General features: G+C 43.6%; 1 protein-coding gene across 7 annotated transcripts in view; it reads left to right on the top strand.

Moving 5' to 3' along the window:
• Window positions 1-17,712, top strand: part of GRHL2 (grainyhead like transcription factor 2) — a 279,232-nt gene that overhangs the window by 223,620 nt on the left and 37,900 nt on the right. For 4 of the 7 annotated variants that reach the window (XM_033933112.1, XM_033933110.1, XM_033933109.1 and 1 more), the window contains exon 12: window positions 8,262-8,293. The exons of 2 other annotated variants lie outside the window; for them this stretch is intronic. In XM_033933112.1, coding sequence (XP_033789003.1) covers window positions 8,262-8,293 — 32 coding nt within the window. Of the gene's footprint in view, window positions 1-48; window positions 752-8,261; window positions 8,294-17,712 lie in introns of those variants that run through there. One more of the 7 variants, XM_033933111.1, reaches the window with a different exon arrangement.

Genomic DNA, 17,712 nt, shown 5'->3' with positions numbered 1-17,712 from the left:
TGAGCACCGCTTTCTTTACTTCAGCATGCTTTGTCTTTTGCTCTCCAGGTCCCAGTGATGCACCCATGTCAGGTCGCCGGTGACAGTTCTCTCCAGAATCCACGGATCTTCTTCATACCGTCTCTGGAACTAGACCGCAACCTTCACACACTGTTTCTTGGGCTGTTTGGGAACCCATCGTGTGTAGACTTTCCTGTATCCCATGTCATCATGCATAATGGCAAATGCAGATCCATAGCTGATATCCAAATTTTAAGCCAACTGAGACACCGTTATCCATCCGTCTTCTCTAATCAAGGCAACCACCCTGTCAATGTGCTCTTGTGTGCACAATGGTGATAGGCAACCAGAACGACTTTCATTGGTTACAACTTTCTTCCTACTTTAAACCTTTTTACCCATTCATAAACCTTTTGTTGATTCATGGTGTTATGTCCATACTAAGTTGGACAAGTTCATGCTAAACTGGTGAAACTGTTCTCATTTGGAGCACTGGTCTTGACCTTGGGGCCGCCGCATGAGCGGACTGCTGGGCAGGATGAACCATTGGTCTGACCTAGCAGCAGCAATTCTTATGTTCTTATGTTAACGGTGAATTTGCACAGGTTTAATTCTCTCTGTCCAAAGAAAGCGCACTACTACATGTTGTTCTTCAATGATGCAATCTTGCTAAGGAGCATCCATGTTTCTGACCTCATGGCTGCCACATGACTGAAGGCCGAGTGCTGCACTGTGCATGGACGAACTATCCAACAGGCAATGTTCGAGTACATATTTTGCATTTCACTAGCTCCAGTGGCGTACCTAGCATATGTGACACCCGGGGCCCATCATTTTTTGACACCCCCCCCATCTATATGAAAAATATGATTTTTAGTAACAATCCACATATTGCACAACAAGAGTGTACCTAGGAAAAGGCAGCATCTTAAACACTGCAGTGAGCACTAGAACACCAACACATACATTGTAAAACTGAACAAGCCAGATCCTGCACAGTCAATTGATCCTGTACAGTCGATGCTATCAGAAAGCCATGTCCCTTTCATACACACAGACAGATACACCCTCGCCCAATATGGAATAATCACAAACTAAAAATAGAAATATGTAGACAAAGTTAAACTGAACCGCCAAGAAACCAGACTCTGCTTACAATGCAACACCACAACACCACAAAAACAGTAATACATGTCCTCTAATACTGTGCAAAATATAAAGACAGTAGATGTAAATTTGAAAAAACTGATACATAACAATCACCACTTTACAAATTAACAAATAAAAATAAAACAAATACTGTAATGAGAAATAAAATACCATTTTATTGGACTAATCCCCGTAAGCTTGGTCCCCATCCCCGCAAACGACTTGATTCCATCCACACAAGCCTTGAATTGTTTTATATTGAACTTATTATATTAAAGTATAAAAAAAACAATATTCTGTACAACTGTCAATTTATAATCAGCGTCTTCTCCCCACTCTCTCTTACCCATTTCCCTTCAGCATCCTCAGCCCATTCTCTCTCCACTTTCCTTCAGCGCATGCACATAAAAACAAGCAAGTAATTTTATATCATTTTCATTCTATTCATTCATAGAAATTAAAGTGTAAATAATACCAGCCACATAACAAAACATGATTTTACAAAAATAATTCCCTACACAGTCAAGCCTGCAAGGATTACTAGATGTCTTTCAGCAGCTCCCCTCCCTCCCTTCCCCTTACCTTCGTGGCCAAGTCAAAATGATCTACCAACAATAAAATTTTAAAAATACAAAGCACACTGTACGCAGAGAAAATGTTAAGTATCATTTATATTCCATGGGTTTTCAAAGAGGTCAAGGCAGATGACTTTATGCAATGTCACCTCAGTAACAACTATACAAAAATAGACAAATATACCCCCTCCCTTTTTACTAAACCGTGATAGCGGTTTTTAGCGCAGGGAGCTGCACTGAATGTCCCACGCTGCTGTCGACGCTCATAGGCTCCCTGCGCTAAAAAACGCTATTGCGGTTCAGTAAAAGGGGGCCATAGTGCAAAATATAGGAAGCATATATAAACTCTCAAAACGGACATATTTTGATCACTAAATTGAAAATAAAATCATTTTTCCTATCTTTGTTTGGTAATTTCATCAGTCTCTAGTTGCACTTTATTCTTCTGACTGTGCATCCAATATTTCTTCCCTTCTTTCAGCCTCCTGTATGCTTCCTCTCCTCCAGACCTCATTCCCTCCCCCAACTTTTTCTTTGTTTCATCCTGCCCCCTTCTTTCTTTCTCTCTCCATGCCCTCTTTCTTTCTGTATGTCTGTCTTTCTCTCTCTCTCTCTTCATGCCCCATTTCTTTCTTTCTTTCACCCTGCCCCCTTCTTTCTTTCTCTCTCCATGCCCCTTTTCTTTCTGTATGTCTGTCTTTTTCTCTCTCTCTCCGTGCCCCATTTCTTTGTTTCACCCTGCCCCTTCTTTCTTTCTCTCTCCATGCCCCCTTTCTATCTGTATGTCTGTCGTTCTCTCTCTCTCTCTCTCTTTCTTTCTCTCTCTCCGTGCCCCATTTCTTCTTTCACCCTGCCCCCTTCTTTCTTTCACTCTCCATGCCCCCTTTCTTTCTGTATGTCTGTTTTTCTCTCTCTCTCTCTCTCTGTGCCCCATTTTTTTTCTTTCTTTCTTTGTTCCACCCTGCCCCCTTTCTTTCTTTCTGGCTCCCTGTCTTCCCAATGCCACCACCATTTGGAAACATGCTGCTGCTACCGCCACTGGGGAAAGGCTGCCACTGCCGCCATCGGGAACAGGCTGGCGCCGAATTCTCCCTCCCTGCTTTTCTTCCCCATGGGGCCGATCAACTCTCGCCACCCGATGTCAATTCTAACATCGGAGAGGACGTTCCGGGCCAGCCAGGCAGCGATTGGCTGGCTCAGAACATCCTCTCCGACGTCAGAATTGGCGTCGGGTGGCGAGAGTTGGTCAGCCCTGCGAGGAAGAAAAGCAGGGAGGGAGAACTCGGCGCCGGCCTGTTCCTGATGATGGCAGTGGCCAGCTGTGCACCCCCTTGGGGCGTGCACCCGGGGCAGACCTCCCCCCCCACCCCACCCTTGGTATGCCACTAACTAGCTCTGTTCTGGTTATCGCGTAATTTAACACTTGCCTTTAATTTTTGATTTGCCTTCATACTTTGAAGTCTTTGCATGATTCATGGCCAAATGGGCTATAAAGATATGTGCATAAATAGGTTTGTGCGACTCACCAATGTAAGATTAGATTAGATTAGATGCTAAACTTTTCAATTGGTAAATTAATCACAAACCCCTGAAACACCATAGGGAATGCCTTTTCTACATGGTAAGATTTATACAAGTTATGAGCTAATACACCTACATTTAGGTAGCTAAAGTTCCACTTAACTTTCTACAGTACAGATAACTTAGAAACATAGAAATATGATGGCAGATAAAGGCCATATGGCCCATCCAGTCTGCCCATCCACAACATCCACTAACTCCTCCTTTCCCTAAGAGATCCCACGTGCCTGTCCCACACTTTCTTGAATTCAGACACAGTTGTGGTCTCCACCACCTCTACCAGGAGAGTATTCCATGCATCTACCTCCCTTTCTGTAAAAACACATAACTCTGGACAACAAATTTAAACCTTAAGCTTATACTGTATACCACATCTTCTCTATAGAGATAGAGCTCGGCACGGTTTACAGGAGTTTTAAAGGAAGGAAAATATAATAAGAATTAGTGATTATATAGAGAGCAGCGGAATTTACATTTTTGAAAATAGCCACGTTTTCAGATGTTTTCGAAATAATTGGAAAAAGCCCAAGTTACGCAGCTGGACAGGAAAATTATTTTAAAGCTCAGTGATTTAAAAGTAAAGAGATTTCCCTAATTTTCCAAAAGATATGCTTCTTTAAAACAAACTGGTGATTATGATAGACCCCTTCAAAATAAACACAAATATAATTTCCCACTGACTATATCACATAGGAATTTTGAGAAACACAATGGTATTTTTAATTGACTATAACATGTTTTAATGCACAAAGTTTCTGATACGTTGTGATAGTTCACCGTGACTAAAAATATTTTCCTGCTGATTTTCGTTTGTATTCGGTGTCTGGCACATCTCGTTATAGTGTCCAACAATAGTCAGCCAGCTTTGATGGATTCTAGTTGCTCTGATATCTTTTCTCCATAGTGGCAATGTCCTGGTGAAACCTTTCGCCATGTTTGTCACTGACTGCAGCATGATTTGCGGTGAAGAAGTCCAAATGTGAATATAGAAAGTGCACTGAAAGTTTGAGATCTCGCCCCAAATTTTGCATAATATCCACTGTGAAAACCATCTCAAATTGAGTATCTTTCTTTCCTGTAAGTTTGTTGCTGAAAACTCCAACCTATTTCAATTTCTTCACTGATTGTGGGACATTAACTTCTAATATACATTGATATTGGTTGATTGCATTCTTCAGTTCTATCTGTGCAATATTTTCTGTGCCACTGGATGGCACAACTCCAAATCACAAGAGTCACCCTTCTGATTAACAGTTTGCATGAAGATGTCTTATTGTTTTTCAAATGTTTCATCTTTTCTCTTGCTCATGCTCTTTATAATCCAAAACACTCTTTTTCCCCAAAAGGTTTCAGGTTTATCATGGTTTTCCTTTGCATACATGGTTTTCCTTTGCACAGTGACTTTTGTGAAGAGGTCATAGAAAAGGTCCTTCTGACAACTCTCCCTTGCATATCATTATTATATAAGAAATACTGTGCTATGGACAACTACTCCAGGGCAACTAAATTTTTCAGTACGTTATTTGCAGTCATCTATATATTCTGTTATGTAACTGTAAATGATGGCAGATAAAGACCTGAACGGTCCATCCAGTCTGCCCATTAGTTATACCCATTAAAATACATGATTAAATTAACTTGTCTCTTCTTTGATATTTCTGGGTCATAGAGTGTAAAGTCAACCTGGTATTGTCCTAGGTTCCAAATGCTGAAGTTGCCGTCCAAGCTCACTCCAGCCTATCCAACCATCCTATTTGCAGGATATCTACCATAAAGTCTGGCCAGTAACATCCTCATGTTCCAAGTTAGTGGAGTTCCCATTAATGCCCTCCCCAGCCCAATCCTATACCAAATCATCACATATAGGACACAGACCGTGCAAGTCTATCCAGTACCGGCCTTAGCTCTTTAATTTACATTTGTTTTCTAATTAGAGATCCTCTATGTTTATCTCACGCTTTTTTGAATTCTATCTCTATTTTTCTCTCCACCATTTCCCTTGGGAGGGCATTCCAGGCATCTACCACCCTCTCCATAAAGAAGAATTTCCTAACATTGCTCCTAAGTCTTCCTCCCTGCAACTTCAAATTATGCCCTCTAATTATACCATTTTCTCTTCTCTGGAAAAGATTTGGTTCTTTATTAATACCTTTCAAGTATTTAAATATCTGCATCATATCTCCCCTGTCCCTCCTCTCCTCCAGAGTATACATTAGGTCTTCCAGTCTCTTCTCATATTTCTTTTTTGTTCAAACCCCTTACCATTTTCGTTGCCTTCCTCTGGACCGCTTTGAGTCTTTTTATATCCTTCACCAGAAACGGCCTTCAAAACTGAATGCAATACTCCGTGTGGCCTCACCAATGACGTACATAGGGGCATCAACATCTCCCTATAGTAACAGTAACAGTTTTCAGGCAGTTCTAGCATAAATTTTCTTTGTTCCTCCAAATCTTTCCTTGACTTTAAAAGCTGCATATACTGTATTTCTCTTTCTTAATAATGTTTCTAATAGTTGAAATTGCTTGCAGGAAGCATCTAAAGGTTTATTTATAGCCTACTTGCTATAAATAATTTTCATTATTTGAATGCTCCAGTGGCTCCTTAAAGAAGTCCATAGTAGTTGTAAGAATACAGAGCAACAGTCACAAGCTGAGAGGTTAGAAAAGTAAGAAGGAAATTATTAACCTGGCCTACTGTTAAGATGGGCTATTATACTGATAAACCCAGTGATGGCCTGTGCTAAAATAGTGTGAATTAGCGGCACAATAACTCATCTTGATGGCAACCAACATTGATAACTATGCCCCTTAGAGTTCTTCTTCAACCATGGAATTATCTTCGCCTGACTAATTGAAGGCCTAACGAGTGACTAAACCTTTTGGGCCTTATTTACGACTTCATAAAAAATGGAGTAATGAATCAACTGGAATGGTGTTAAAACTTTTGCATCTGCTATATTCACTTATTTATTATTTCAATCTGTTTAAACTGGCAAATAGATAACATAGTAACACAGTAAATGATGGCCGAAAAAGACACTCATAGTCCATCCAGTTTGCCCAACAAGGTGATCAGAGCCTCACCCACCACTCTCTGTAGGCCCAGGTCACCCATGTTTAAATGCTGGTTGTGAAGTCACCATCATGCCAACCATGATAGGGATGATATATGGTGTATTGCTGACAGTATTCAACTTACCAGTCAAGATGCTTTCCCCTCCCTCCAAAGCTGTGCAGTTCCCCCACTCTCAGTATGTGACAATAAAATGATCAACATACTGGAGTTGTCGAACCTTCACCTGTCTTGTGCCTTGTGCAGGACACAGACTGTACAAGTCATTCTGACATCGGGCTCCGTTCCCCCATGTTGGACTTGGCCACTCTTCATGGTCTTTCGGCATGTGCAGGACACATCGGGCTCCATTCCCTCATGTTGGATTGTCTTTGTTTCTCACCACATGTGGGACACAGGCCGTATAAGTCTTGTCTGGCATCGGGCTCAACTCTTACTATCCTTTCTCAAGGTAACACGCAAGTAGCTATGCATTAAAATCTGCAGAAAGTACAGTTTGACTAAAGGTGCCTAAACTGTTGTACACAATTGTAGATGTCCTCTAGTGACATCTTTGACAATGCTGTCCACTGTAGAGTGGTGTTGCAGGAGGGAAGAGACACATTTGGGATGAGCGCTGAGAGATTTAACCAACAATTATGCTTATGACCCTGGGGCAATGTGAGAGAGAAATCATTTTAACTGCATGTCTCACTATCCAGTGTGAAAATAACTTCCCCTTAGGATCTGGTTTCTTTTGTAATACATTCCCAAATATCTATTGTTTTTTTACTTCTTCAACAGACAGATACAATGTAACACTCAAGAAGGCAGCTCAAATCAATTGGTAATTTTATCAGGGTTACCTAGAAAATTAATAATATAGGGGTCCTTTTACTAAGGCGCACGAACCAATGTAGCATATGCTAACCGATGTAGGGTGCGCTAATTGATTTAGCGTGTGCTAAATGCTAAGGCGCCCATTATATTCTATGGGCACCTTAGCATTTAATGCACGTTAAATCAATTAGCACACGCTAAATCGGTTAGCACACCTTAGTGAAAGGACCCCATAATTTGTTGTAATGCTATAATTGCCAAATGGTTGTGGACTCAATATTAACTGAATTAGAGAATTATGAAGACAAATATTCATTTTATTTTTCTGCTGGCAGCCTTATGCTGTAATCAGAATACTATGACAAAAAATACTTAAAGACAAGCAGAATATCAAAAAATAAAGTACAGCCACCAACAGATTTTCTTCAATTATACCCTTACCAGTGACTTAAATAGAGCAGGTGTCAACAAAAATACGGAGAAAAGACCTCAGTGTTCCCTGAGAGCAAACTCCGGAAACTACTATGACAGGTGAAAAATTGTCATATACAACACATCCTACACCAGAGGATACCTAAGAACCATTAAGATAAGTGTGGGTTTTTGATTCTATTTAAACAATTTTGAACATTTTGATGTTTATGAATTATATATATTGAACTTTAACGGAGTTTTTCTCAGACCAAGGATGTGTTGTGTATGACAATTTTGCACTTGTCATAGTAGTTTCCGGAGTTTTCTCTCAGGGAACACTCAGGTCTTTTCTCCGTATTTTTTGACACCTGTTCTATTTAAGTCTCTGGTAAGGGTATAATTCAAGAATATCTGTTGGTGGCTATACGTAATCAGAATACGACAGAACACAAAAAGTTGTAGTTCCTTCTTAACCTAAATGCAGTTTTAAAAATGTATATGTAGTTCTTTGGTCAGGGTACAGGGTAAAGTAAAAAAAAAAAAAAAAAAAGAAGTGAAATGATAAAATAAGGGCAACATTTTAAGTGATGTGTGAAGCCATGGTTGCAATCTTAAAATGTCACTGATGTAACTTTTGCCTCACTCCACAGGTTTTCTATAATACAGATGATGAGAGAGAAGGGTAGGTCACATGTGACTTTTTTTCCCCTCCCCCCCATTTAAAACATTTGCAGCAAAAAGAAAGACCTAACTGTTTTAAGAAGATATATTACAGTTTTATGAATCCAGTTCCAAATTTTGACAGACTTTTGGCTGATTTATTTTGATTAATATTCCTCCTTTTAACAAGAAAATTGCATTAGGGCAGATTGCAGTACTAAACTATTACAGTTGCCACTGTCAGTATATCTTCCTTATAAAGGAAGTTAGGTGCTTCAATGTAGCACGCTGAGCACTAATACTATAACGGCATCTGGGTGTCCAGATTCCACCATAGAATAGTAGCGTAAGTCAGCATATACACGCCTACATTTAGGTGTGCCAACTTACACCAAGGTATAAATATGCAACTTTAAATGCAGTACTTTAGTGCATAACTTATAGCACTCTGTAAGCTATATGTGTAAATGTTGGACATGTCCATGCCCTGCCCATGTGCCTCCTCCTGTGCTCACCCCCTTGCATTCATGTATGTGCTCAGCACCCAGCTAGCACATACATATGTAACTGTAATAGTCACATCAGTAAGTGCTAGTAGTCTAGAACTTATATGTGCACTTAGCATGTAAATGGCAGTGCCAGGTTATAGGAGGAGCGGGAAAGGGCCTTATAAAAGTCTTCACATTCGTGTACATTTTTTCACATTCTGCTCCCTAAAAAGTACAATTAAAATGAAAGTAGGTGGGGGGGATTTTTTTTTTTTTTTTTTAATTGATCTGCGTAGCTTACACTTTGGGGCAAATTCATAAAAGGTTGCTGAAACGTTTGCGCCTGGATGAAGCACGCTGGGAATTCCATAAGTCCACATTTACGCACCTAGCTATAGGCACAAGCACGTAAGCCAGCTCATTGGCTGGCGTAAATGTTCATGCCTGACTGTAAGCAGTTAGGCACATAAATGACAGTATTCTATAACTCAGGCGCATAACTACCTCAGGTCCAGACTGATTCTTAAAAAAACAAATCCAGAAAGTATACCTGGCACACCCCTAACATACCTATGCCCCTCTTGAAGTTATGTGCTATGGAATTAGATCACGCAATTTATTGACTAAGGGCAATTACACATGTAACTGCTAATTAGTATGCCTTTGTGCCAATTAGAGCCAATAACGCCTACTAACAACCACTTTTTGAATAAATTCCATGCTCATCGAACCTTATTCTATAAACTGTGTGCGCAAATTTTCTTGCTAGTTAGAAATTTGAGGTTTATAGAATGAGGGGGTATGGGGCAATTGTGTAATGGCGCCTCCAGTGAGGCACTCCCGTGCCATACCCAGAATGCCAAGTCTAAAACAGCATCCGCACACCAAGCTGCCATTATTGAATACTAGCATACTGGTATGCCAAAATTTAGGTGCAACCATTTATACCTGCTCTATCACAGGGATAAATGAGCATGCCTAAAAGCACCGCACAAAGCGTATAACATCAAGTATTCTGTAACCTATGCGTGTAAATTGGAGATAAGCCCTTAGCTCACCCATGCTCTGCCCACTTTTACATCCCCCTTGCAGCTACACACTATCCCCTGGATCCTATATGTGGCACCCCAAAGTTGTGCACTGAAATTGGTGTGTGTGCCTAAGTTGCACATGCAACAAGTCCTTCGTTAACAATAATTGGATGCTAACAACCAATTATTGCAGTCAATTGGCATAAGTTAGAATTTGCATGTGCAACTGACTGCTATTTAAGACCTGATGCCCTCCTCTCATGGTGCGTATCTGAACAGGAGACATGGCTAAGGACAAGTCAGGGGTGTTTCCAAAATGTTGCACGCAGAATAACAGAATTTTCTCAAAGCGCACCTAAGTTGAGCACCAGCAAGTATAACTGCTTTTAGCAGACATAACTTATGGCACCCAAAGTTAAGCACCAGATCTGCACTGTATAAAGGGCATCTTTTCTTTACGGACTAGTGCTTAGCACTCAATAATTTTTTGAGCACAAAATTTTCAGCACTGCTTATTGAATTCCCTCCTATAGTACTTAAATGCAACCTATATTCCCTCCTATAGTACTTAAATGCAACCTATATTTCCTCCTATAGTACTTAAATGCAACCTTACAGAATGGTATCTAGTGCACTTATGCATAAACCTGCTATTATCCCAGGACAAGCAGGCAGCATATTCTTGACTGATGGGTGACGGCACCGACGGAGCCCCGGTACAGACAATTTTAGAGTGATTGCACTCTAAGAACTTGGAAAGTTCTAGCAGGCCGCACCGCGCACGCGCGAGTGCCTTCCCGCCCAACAGAGGCGCGCGGTCCCCAGTTTCTTAGTTTCCGCGGAGCTAAGAAGACGCACTTTCAACGGCTGTTGAAAACTTTTTTCTCATTCGCCTTCCCGCTCGCGTAAACCTTTTCGGAATTTGTATTCCCCTTTTTTCTTTTCTTATTTTATAATTTAAAAAAAAAAAAAAAGAATTTTCTTTTTTTTTCCTCTCTTTTTCGGGTTCGCCCCGGCGGGGCCTGCTGCTGAGGCCTCGGCCTTCGATTTGGCAGAAGCCGTTTTCACGTTCATGCCCCCCCAACCCGGTTTTAAGAAGTGCCAGCGGTGCGCAAGGCCCATTTCCCTCACTGACCCGCACAACTGGTGCTTACAGTGCCTGGGTCCTGACCATCGGGCGTCCACCTGCACCCGCTGTGCCACTCTAAAAAAGAGAACGTTAAAAAACCGCCAGATCCAACAGCAACTTTTATTTGGTACCGAGATGTCGGATTCGGCGGCACCGGTCCCGACTTTGGCCCCGACGCAGTCGGCACCTACCTCATCGACGCCACGCAACACTGTGCCGGCGTCACATCCCTCAGGTAAGCCGGCTAAGAAGCCTTCCCCGCTGGAGCGTCCTCCGGTCTCAGTGGCAGCGAGCCCAATCCTGCCAACCTCGAGGCGCCCGCAGAAGCGCTCCGCTCCGATTGAGGTTAGCCCTTCAACCTCGGGTTCCTCTTCGGAGTGTAGAGCGGCACCAAAGGTACCGCAGAAGAAAAAAGCGGTACCGGTGCCTTCGCTGGACGAGCGAATTGCCGCCGTCCTGCAAGTACAGCTCAAAGAGCAATTGCAGCAGCTCCTGCCTGCTCTTCTGACACCGAGCCTTCCAGTCCCGGTCCGGTCTGAGCTACCGGTACCGGCAGTGGAGCAGCCTCTTTTATCGGTATCCACTTTGTCGGTACCGGTACATACAGCTTCCTCGGTGTCCATGCCAATTTTGGCGCCGGAACCGAGGTCTTTACACCAGGCGGTGCAAACTTCGGCACCGGCACACCCGATAACATCTCCCGGTACCGTTTCTCAGAGGTCTGGTAAGTCGACTCACAAAACTCGACACCTAGAACCCTCCACACCGGAGTCACGGGACCGTAGCTTTCAAGTGAGGGACCCTGATCTGTGGGCTGATTCAGAGGAGCCTTTCCTCTCTGAGGGAGAGTGTTCGTCAGGGGACGAGGATCCTTCTGGTTTAGATCCGTCCTCCAAACCTGATGCAACTTCTTTCACCTCTTTTCTCAAAGAGATGTGCGACTCTCTCTCTATTCCCTTGGAGGCTGAATCCAAAAAATCCAAGGCATTTCTCGATGCACTGGACTTTGACCAGCCTCCAAGGGAATTCTTAAAATTGCCTCTCCATGATATTTTGCGAGAGACTTTCTATAAAAATCTAGAGACACCTTTGACCATTCCAGGAGCTCCTCGCAAACTGGACTCCTTATATAAGGTCATACCTATTCCGGGCTTTGACAAACCGCAACTCCCCCATGAGTCTTTACTGGTGGAATCTACTTTAAAGAAATCCATGGGGGCTAGTGTGTACGCCTCTGTCCCTCCTGGCAGAGAAGGTAAGGCCATGGATAAGTTTTGCAAACGGTTGTATCAGAATGTGATGCTAGCTAATAGATCTGGGCTTTCCATTTTTCGTTCTACCTTAAGCATCTCATTCAAACTTTGTCAACTTTTGAGAAATACCTCCCTGACCGTAAAAGATCTGCCTTTCGCCAAACTTCTTCATCGCTCTTACAACTTCATAAGTTCATGGTCAGATCAATCTATGATACCTTTGAGCTGACCTCTAGGGCCACGGCTATGTCAGTGGCCATGCGGCGACTGGCCTGGCTTAGAGTTTCAGAACTCAATGTCAATCACCAAGATCGCCTGGCCAATGCACCTTGCTTGGGGGATGAGCTGTTTGGAGAATCCATGGACTCCACTTCCCAAAAGCTCTCAGCTCATGAGACTCGGTGGGACACTCTCCTTAAAACGAAAAAGAAAACCCCACCTACCAGGCCTTTTCGCCAGCAGTCGGCCTACCAGCGTAGATTTGTGGCTCGTCCTTTACCATAGGCCCCGCAGCAACCCAGGCGTCAGAGGCAACAACAGAGGCAAGCTGCTAGACCAGCACAGCAGCAACAACAGGTGAAGCCTCCCCCTTCACAAAAATCCACTCAACCCTTTTGACTTGGTTCTCCAGGACATAGCCAGTCTCCATCCTGCCGCCCACCTTCCGCAGCCCATAGGAGGACGCCTTACTCTTTTCATAGGCCGTTGGGAAACCATCACCTTGGATCAGTGGGTCCTCAACATCATCCGCCACGGCTACTCTCTCAACTTAGACACTCCCTGCCCAAAGTCTGCCAAGAGAGTCTGCTTTGAACACTCCTCAGGTTTCACTGCTTCTTCAGGAGGTTCAATCCCTCCTCCTTCTGAACGCCATAGAGGAAGTTCCTCTAGATCAAAAGGGGCAGGGATTCTACTCCCGTTATTTTCTAGTTCCCAAAAAAACAGGAGATCTCAGACCCATCCTAGATCTTCGCGATCTCAACAAATGCTTGGTCAAAGAGAAATTCAGAATGCTCTCTTTAGCCACTCTTTACCCTCTTCTCAATCAAGGCGACTGGCTATGTTCCCTCGATCTCAAAGAAGCATACACTCACATACACGGTTTGGTTTGATATAACGGCTAAAGTGGAGAGCGGCCGCACGATACTTAAAGTCCTAGATTTCAAACGTACGGACTTTAATGCAATGGGAAAGTACCTGAAGAAAGAGCTGTTAGGATGGGAGGACATAAGAGAAGTGGAAAGACAGTGGTCTAAGCTGAAAGGAGCGATAAAAATGGCTACGGACCTTTATGTGAAGAAAATCAATAAAAACAAAAGAAAAAGGAAGCCGATATGGTTCTCCAACCTAGTGGCTGAGAAAATAAAGGCGAAAGAGTTGGCGTTCATGAAATATAAAAAAACCCAAGAAGAGGAGAGCAGAAAGGACTACAGGGTGAAACTGAAAGAAGCCAAGAGAGAGATACGTTTGGCGAAGGCACAGGCGGAAGAACAAATGGCTAAAAATGTAAAAAAGGGAGATAAAAATTTTTTCAGATATATTAGTGAAAGGAGGAAGATAAAAAATGGAATTGCTAGGCTAAAAGATGCTGGGAACAAATATGTGGAGAGTGATGAGGAGAAAGCAAATGTGCTAAACAAATACTTCTGTTCTGTGTTCACAGAAGAAAATCCTGGAGAAGGACCGAGATTGTCCGGCAAAGTTACACGAGAAAATGGAGTAGATTCTGCGCCGTTCACGGAGGAGGGTGTTTATGAGCAACTTGAAAAACTGAAGGTGGACAAAGCGATGGGACCAGACGGGATCCATCCCAGGATACTAAGGGAACTCAGAGAGGTTCTGGCGAGTCCTATTAAAGACTTGTTCAACAAATCTCTGGAGACGGGAGTGATTCCTGGGGATTGGAGGAGAGCGGATGTGGTCCCTATTCATAAAAGTGGTCACAGGGATGAAGCAGGAAACTACAGGCCGGTGAGCCTCACTTCAGTTGTTGGAAAAATAATGGAAGTGTTGCTGAAAGAAAGGATAGTGTATTTCCTTGAATCTAATGGGTTACAGGATCCGAGGCAACATGGCTTTACAAAAGGTAAATCGTGCCAAACGAACCTGATTGAATTTTTTGATTGGGTGACCAGAGAGCTGGATCGAGGACATATGCTAGATGTAATTTATTTGGATTTCAGCAAAGCCTTTGATACAGTTCCTCATAGGAGGCTGTTGAACAAACTTGAAGGGCTAAAGTTAGGACCCAAAGTGGTGAACTGGGTCAGAAACTGGCTGTCGGACAGACGCCAGAGGGTGGTGGTTAATGGAAGTCGCTCGAAGGAAGGAAAGGTGACTAGTGGAGTCCCTCAGGGTTCGGTGCTGGGGCCAATCCTGTTCAATATGTATGTAAGTGACATTGCTGAAGGGTTAGAAGGAAAAGTGTGCCTTTTTGCAGATGATACCAAGATTTGTAACAGAGTAGACACCGAAGAGGGAGTGGAAAATATGAAAAAGGATCTGCAAAAGTTAGAGGAATGGTCTAATGCCTGGCAACTAAAATTCAATGCAAAGAAATGCAGAGTAATGCATTTGGGGATTAATAATAGGAAGGAACCGTATATGCTGGGAGGAGAGAAGCTGATATGCACGGACGGGGAGAGGGACCTCGGGGTGATAGTGTCCGAAGATCTAAAGGCGAAAAAACAGTGTGACAAGGCAGTGGCTGCTGCCAGAAGGATTCTGGGCTGTATAAAGAGAGGCGTAGTCAGTAGAAGAAAGAAGGTGTTGATGCCCCTGTACAGGTCATTGGTGAGGCCCCACTTGGAGTATTGTGTTCAGTTTTGGAGACCGTATCTGGCGAAAGACGTAAGAAGACTTGAGGCGGTCCAGAGGAGGGCGACGAAAATGATAGGAGGCTTGCACCAGAAGACATATGAGGAGAGACTGGAAGCCCTGAATATGTATACCCTAGAGGAAAGGAGAGACAGGGGAGATATGATTCAGACGTTCAAATACTTAAAGGGTATTAACGTAGAACAAAATCTTTTCCAGAGAAAGGAAAATGGTAAAACCAGAGGACATAATTTGAGGTTGAGGGGTGGTAGATTCAGGGGCAATGTTAGGAAATTCTACTTTACGGAGAGGGTGGTGGATGCCTGGAATGCGCTCCCGGGAGAGGTGGTGGAGAGTAAAACTGTGACTGAGTTCAAAGAAGCGTGGGATGAACACAGAAGATTTAGAATCAGAAAATAATATTAAAGATTGAACTAGGCCAGTTACTGGGCAGACTTGTACGGTCTGTGTCTGTGTATGGCCGTTTGGAGGAGGATGGGCAGGGGAGGGCTTCAATGGCTGGGAGGGTGTAGATGGGCTGGAGTAAGTCTTAACAGAGATTTCGGCAGTTGGAACCCAAGCACAGTACCGGGTAAAGCTTTGGATTCTCGCCCAGAAATAGCTAAGAAAAAAAAAAAAAAAATTTTTAAATTGAATCAGGTTGGGCAGACTGGATGGACCATTCGGGTCTTTATCTGCCGTCATCTACTATGTTACTATGTTACTATACCGATCAATCTGGCCTCCAGACAGTACCTACGCTTCATGATCAATCGTTGTCATTACCAGTACAAGGTGCTACCCTTCGGTCTTGCCTCCTCTCCAAGAGTGTTTACCAAATGTCTGATTGTGGTGGCTGCTTTTCTACGTTCCCACCACCTTCAGGTGTTTCCTTACCTGGACGATTGGTTGATAAAGGCCAATTCATCTCAGACAGTACTCCAGGCCACCAACCAGACCATTCTATTTCTACGTTTGCTGGGGTTCGAGATCAATCTACCCAAATCTCATCTCATCCACACTCAGAGACTTCAATTCATTGAAGCAATCTTGGACACAGTCCTCATGAGAGCGTTCCTGCCGTCCAATCGTCTTCAAACGCTTCAATCTCTATGTCAGCAGGTGCTTCCACAATGTTCTATCTCTGCCAAGCAAATGATGATACTCTTGGGTCACATGGCCTCCACAGTTCATGTCACACCACTTGCACGTCTTCACCTGCGCACTCCTCAATGGACCCTAGCTACCCAGTGGTCCCAAGCGATGGATCCTTGCTCACGTCACATATCTGTAACATCATCTCTTCGTCAGTCTCTACAATGGTGGTTGATATTCTCAAATCTCTCCAGAGGTCTTCTGTTCCATCTACCTCCTCATCAACTTGTCATCACCACCGACGCCTCCCCTTATGCCTGGGGAGCTCATTTGAACGAGTTCCAAACTCAAGGACTTTGGACAGCTCAGGAAATGAAGCATCACATCAATTTCCTGGAACTCAGAGCAATGTTTTATGCCCTCAAGGCCTTCCAGCATCTTCTCTTTCCTCAAGTCCTCCTGCTGTGCACAGACAATCAAGTTGCGATGTACTACATCAACAAGCAGGGTGGGACAGGCTCTCGCCTCTTGTGCCAAGAAGCCCAGAAGATTTGGGCTTGGGCCACAGATCACCATCTATTCCTGAAAGCTATCTACATTCAGGGAGAACAGAATTCCTTGGCGGACAAGCTCAGCAGAATTCTCCAGCCTCACGAGTGGACACTCGATCCTTTAACTCTGCAGTCCATCTTCGTTCAGTGGGGCACTCCTCAGATAGACCTCTTTGCAGCTCCTCACAATCACCAGCTGCCCCTATTCTGCTCCAGACTCTACTCTCCTCACCGTCTGGCAGCAGATGCATTTCTCCTCGATTGGTCCAATCTGTTCCTGTACGCTTTCCCTCCTCTGCCTCTCATGTTAAGAACCTTGTTCAAGCTCAAGAGGGAACGAGCCACCATGATTCTGATTGCTCCACGGTGGCCCAGGCAACATTGGTTCTCCCTTCTACTTCAACTCAGCTCCAGGGAACCTATTCTACTTCCTCTGTTTCCTTCTCTGCTTACACAGGATCAGGAGACCCTTCTGCATCCCAACCTCCAGTCTCTGCACCTGACAGCTTGGTATCTCTCGGGCTGAATTCAACTGATCATCTTCTGTCTCAGCCCGTTCGCTCCATTCTGGACGCATCCAGGAAACCGGCCACTCTGCAATGTTACCTTCAGAAGTGGACTCGATTTTCTTCCTGGTGTCTTCTTCATCATTTTGATCCCACTTCCCTCGCAGTGGAGACGTTGTTGGATTATCTTCTTTCTTTGTCTGACTCTGGCCTCAAGTCTACTTCCATCAGAGTCCACCTCAGTGCTATTGCTGCTTTTCATGAGCCAGTCCATGGAAAACTCCTCTCAGCTCATCCCTTGGTGTCCAGATTCATGCGGGGTCTTTTCAATGTGAAACCACCTCTTAAAGCCCCTCCTGTTATCTGGGATCTCAATGTAGTTCTTTCCGCCTTAATGAAGCCTCCATTTGAACCTTTGGCTACCGCTTCTTTCAAGTTTCTCACTTGGAAGGTACTTTTCCTTATTGCTCTTACCTCTGCCAAGAGGGTCAGTGAGCTACATGCACTAGTTGCAGATCCACCTTTTACAGTCTTCCATCATGACAAGGTGGTTCTGCGTACACATCCAAAG

The sequence above is a fragment of the Geotrypetes seraphini genome, chromosome 2, assembly GCF_902459505.1.
Source record: "Geotrypetes seraphini chromosome 2, aGeoSer1.1, whole genome shotgun sequence".
NCBI classification, from domain to species: Eukaryota; Metazoa; Chordata; class Amphibia; order Gymnophiona; family Dermophiidae; genus Geotrypetes; species Geotrypetes seraphini.
The sequence above is the reverse complement of the archived record's forward strand: the minus strand, read 5'-3'. Positions and strand labels throughout refer to the sequence as shown.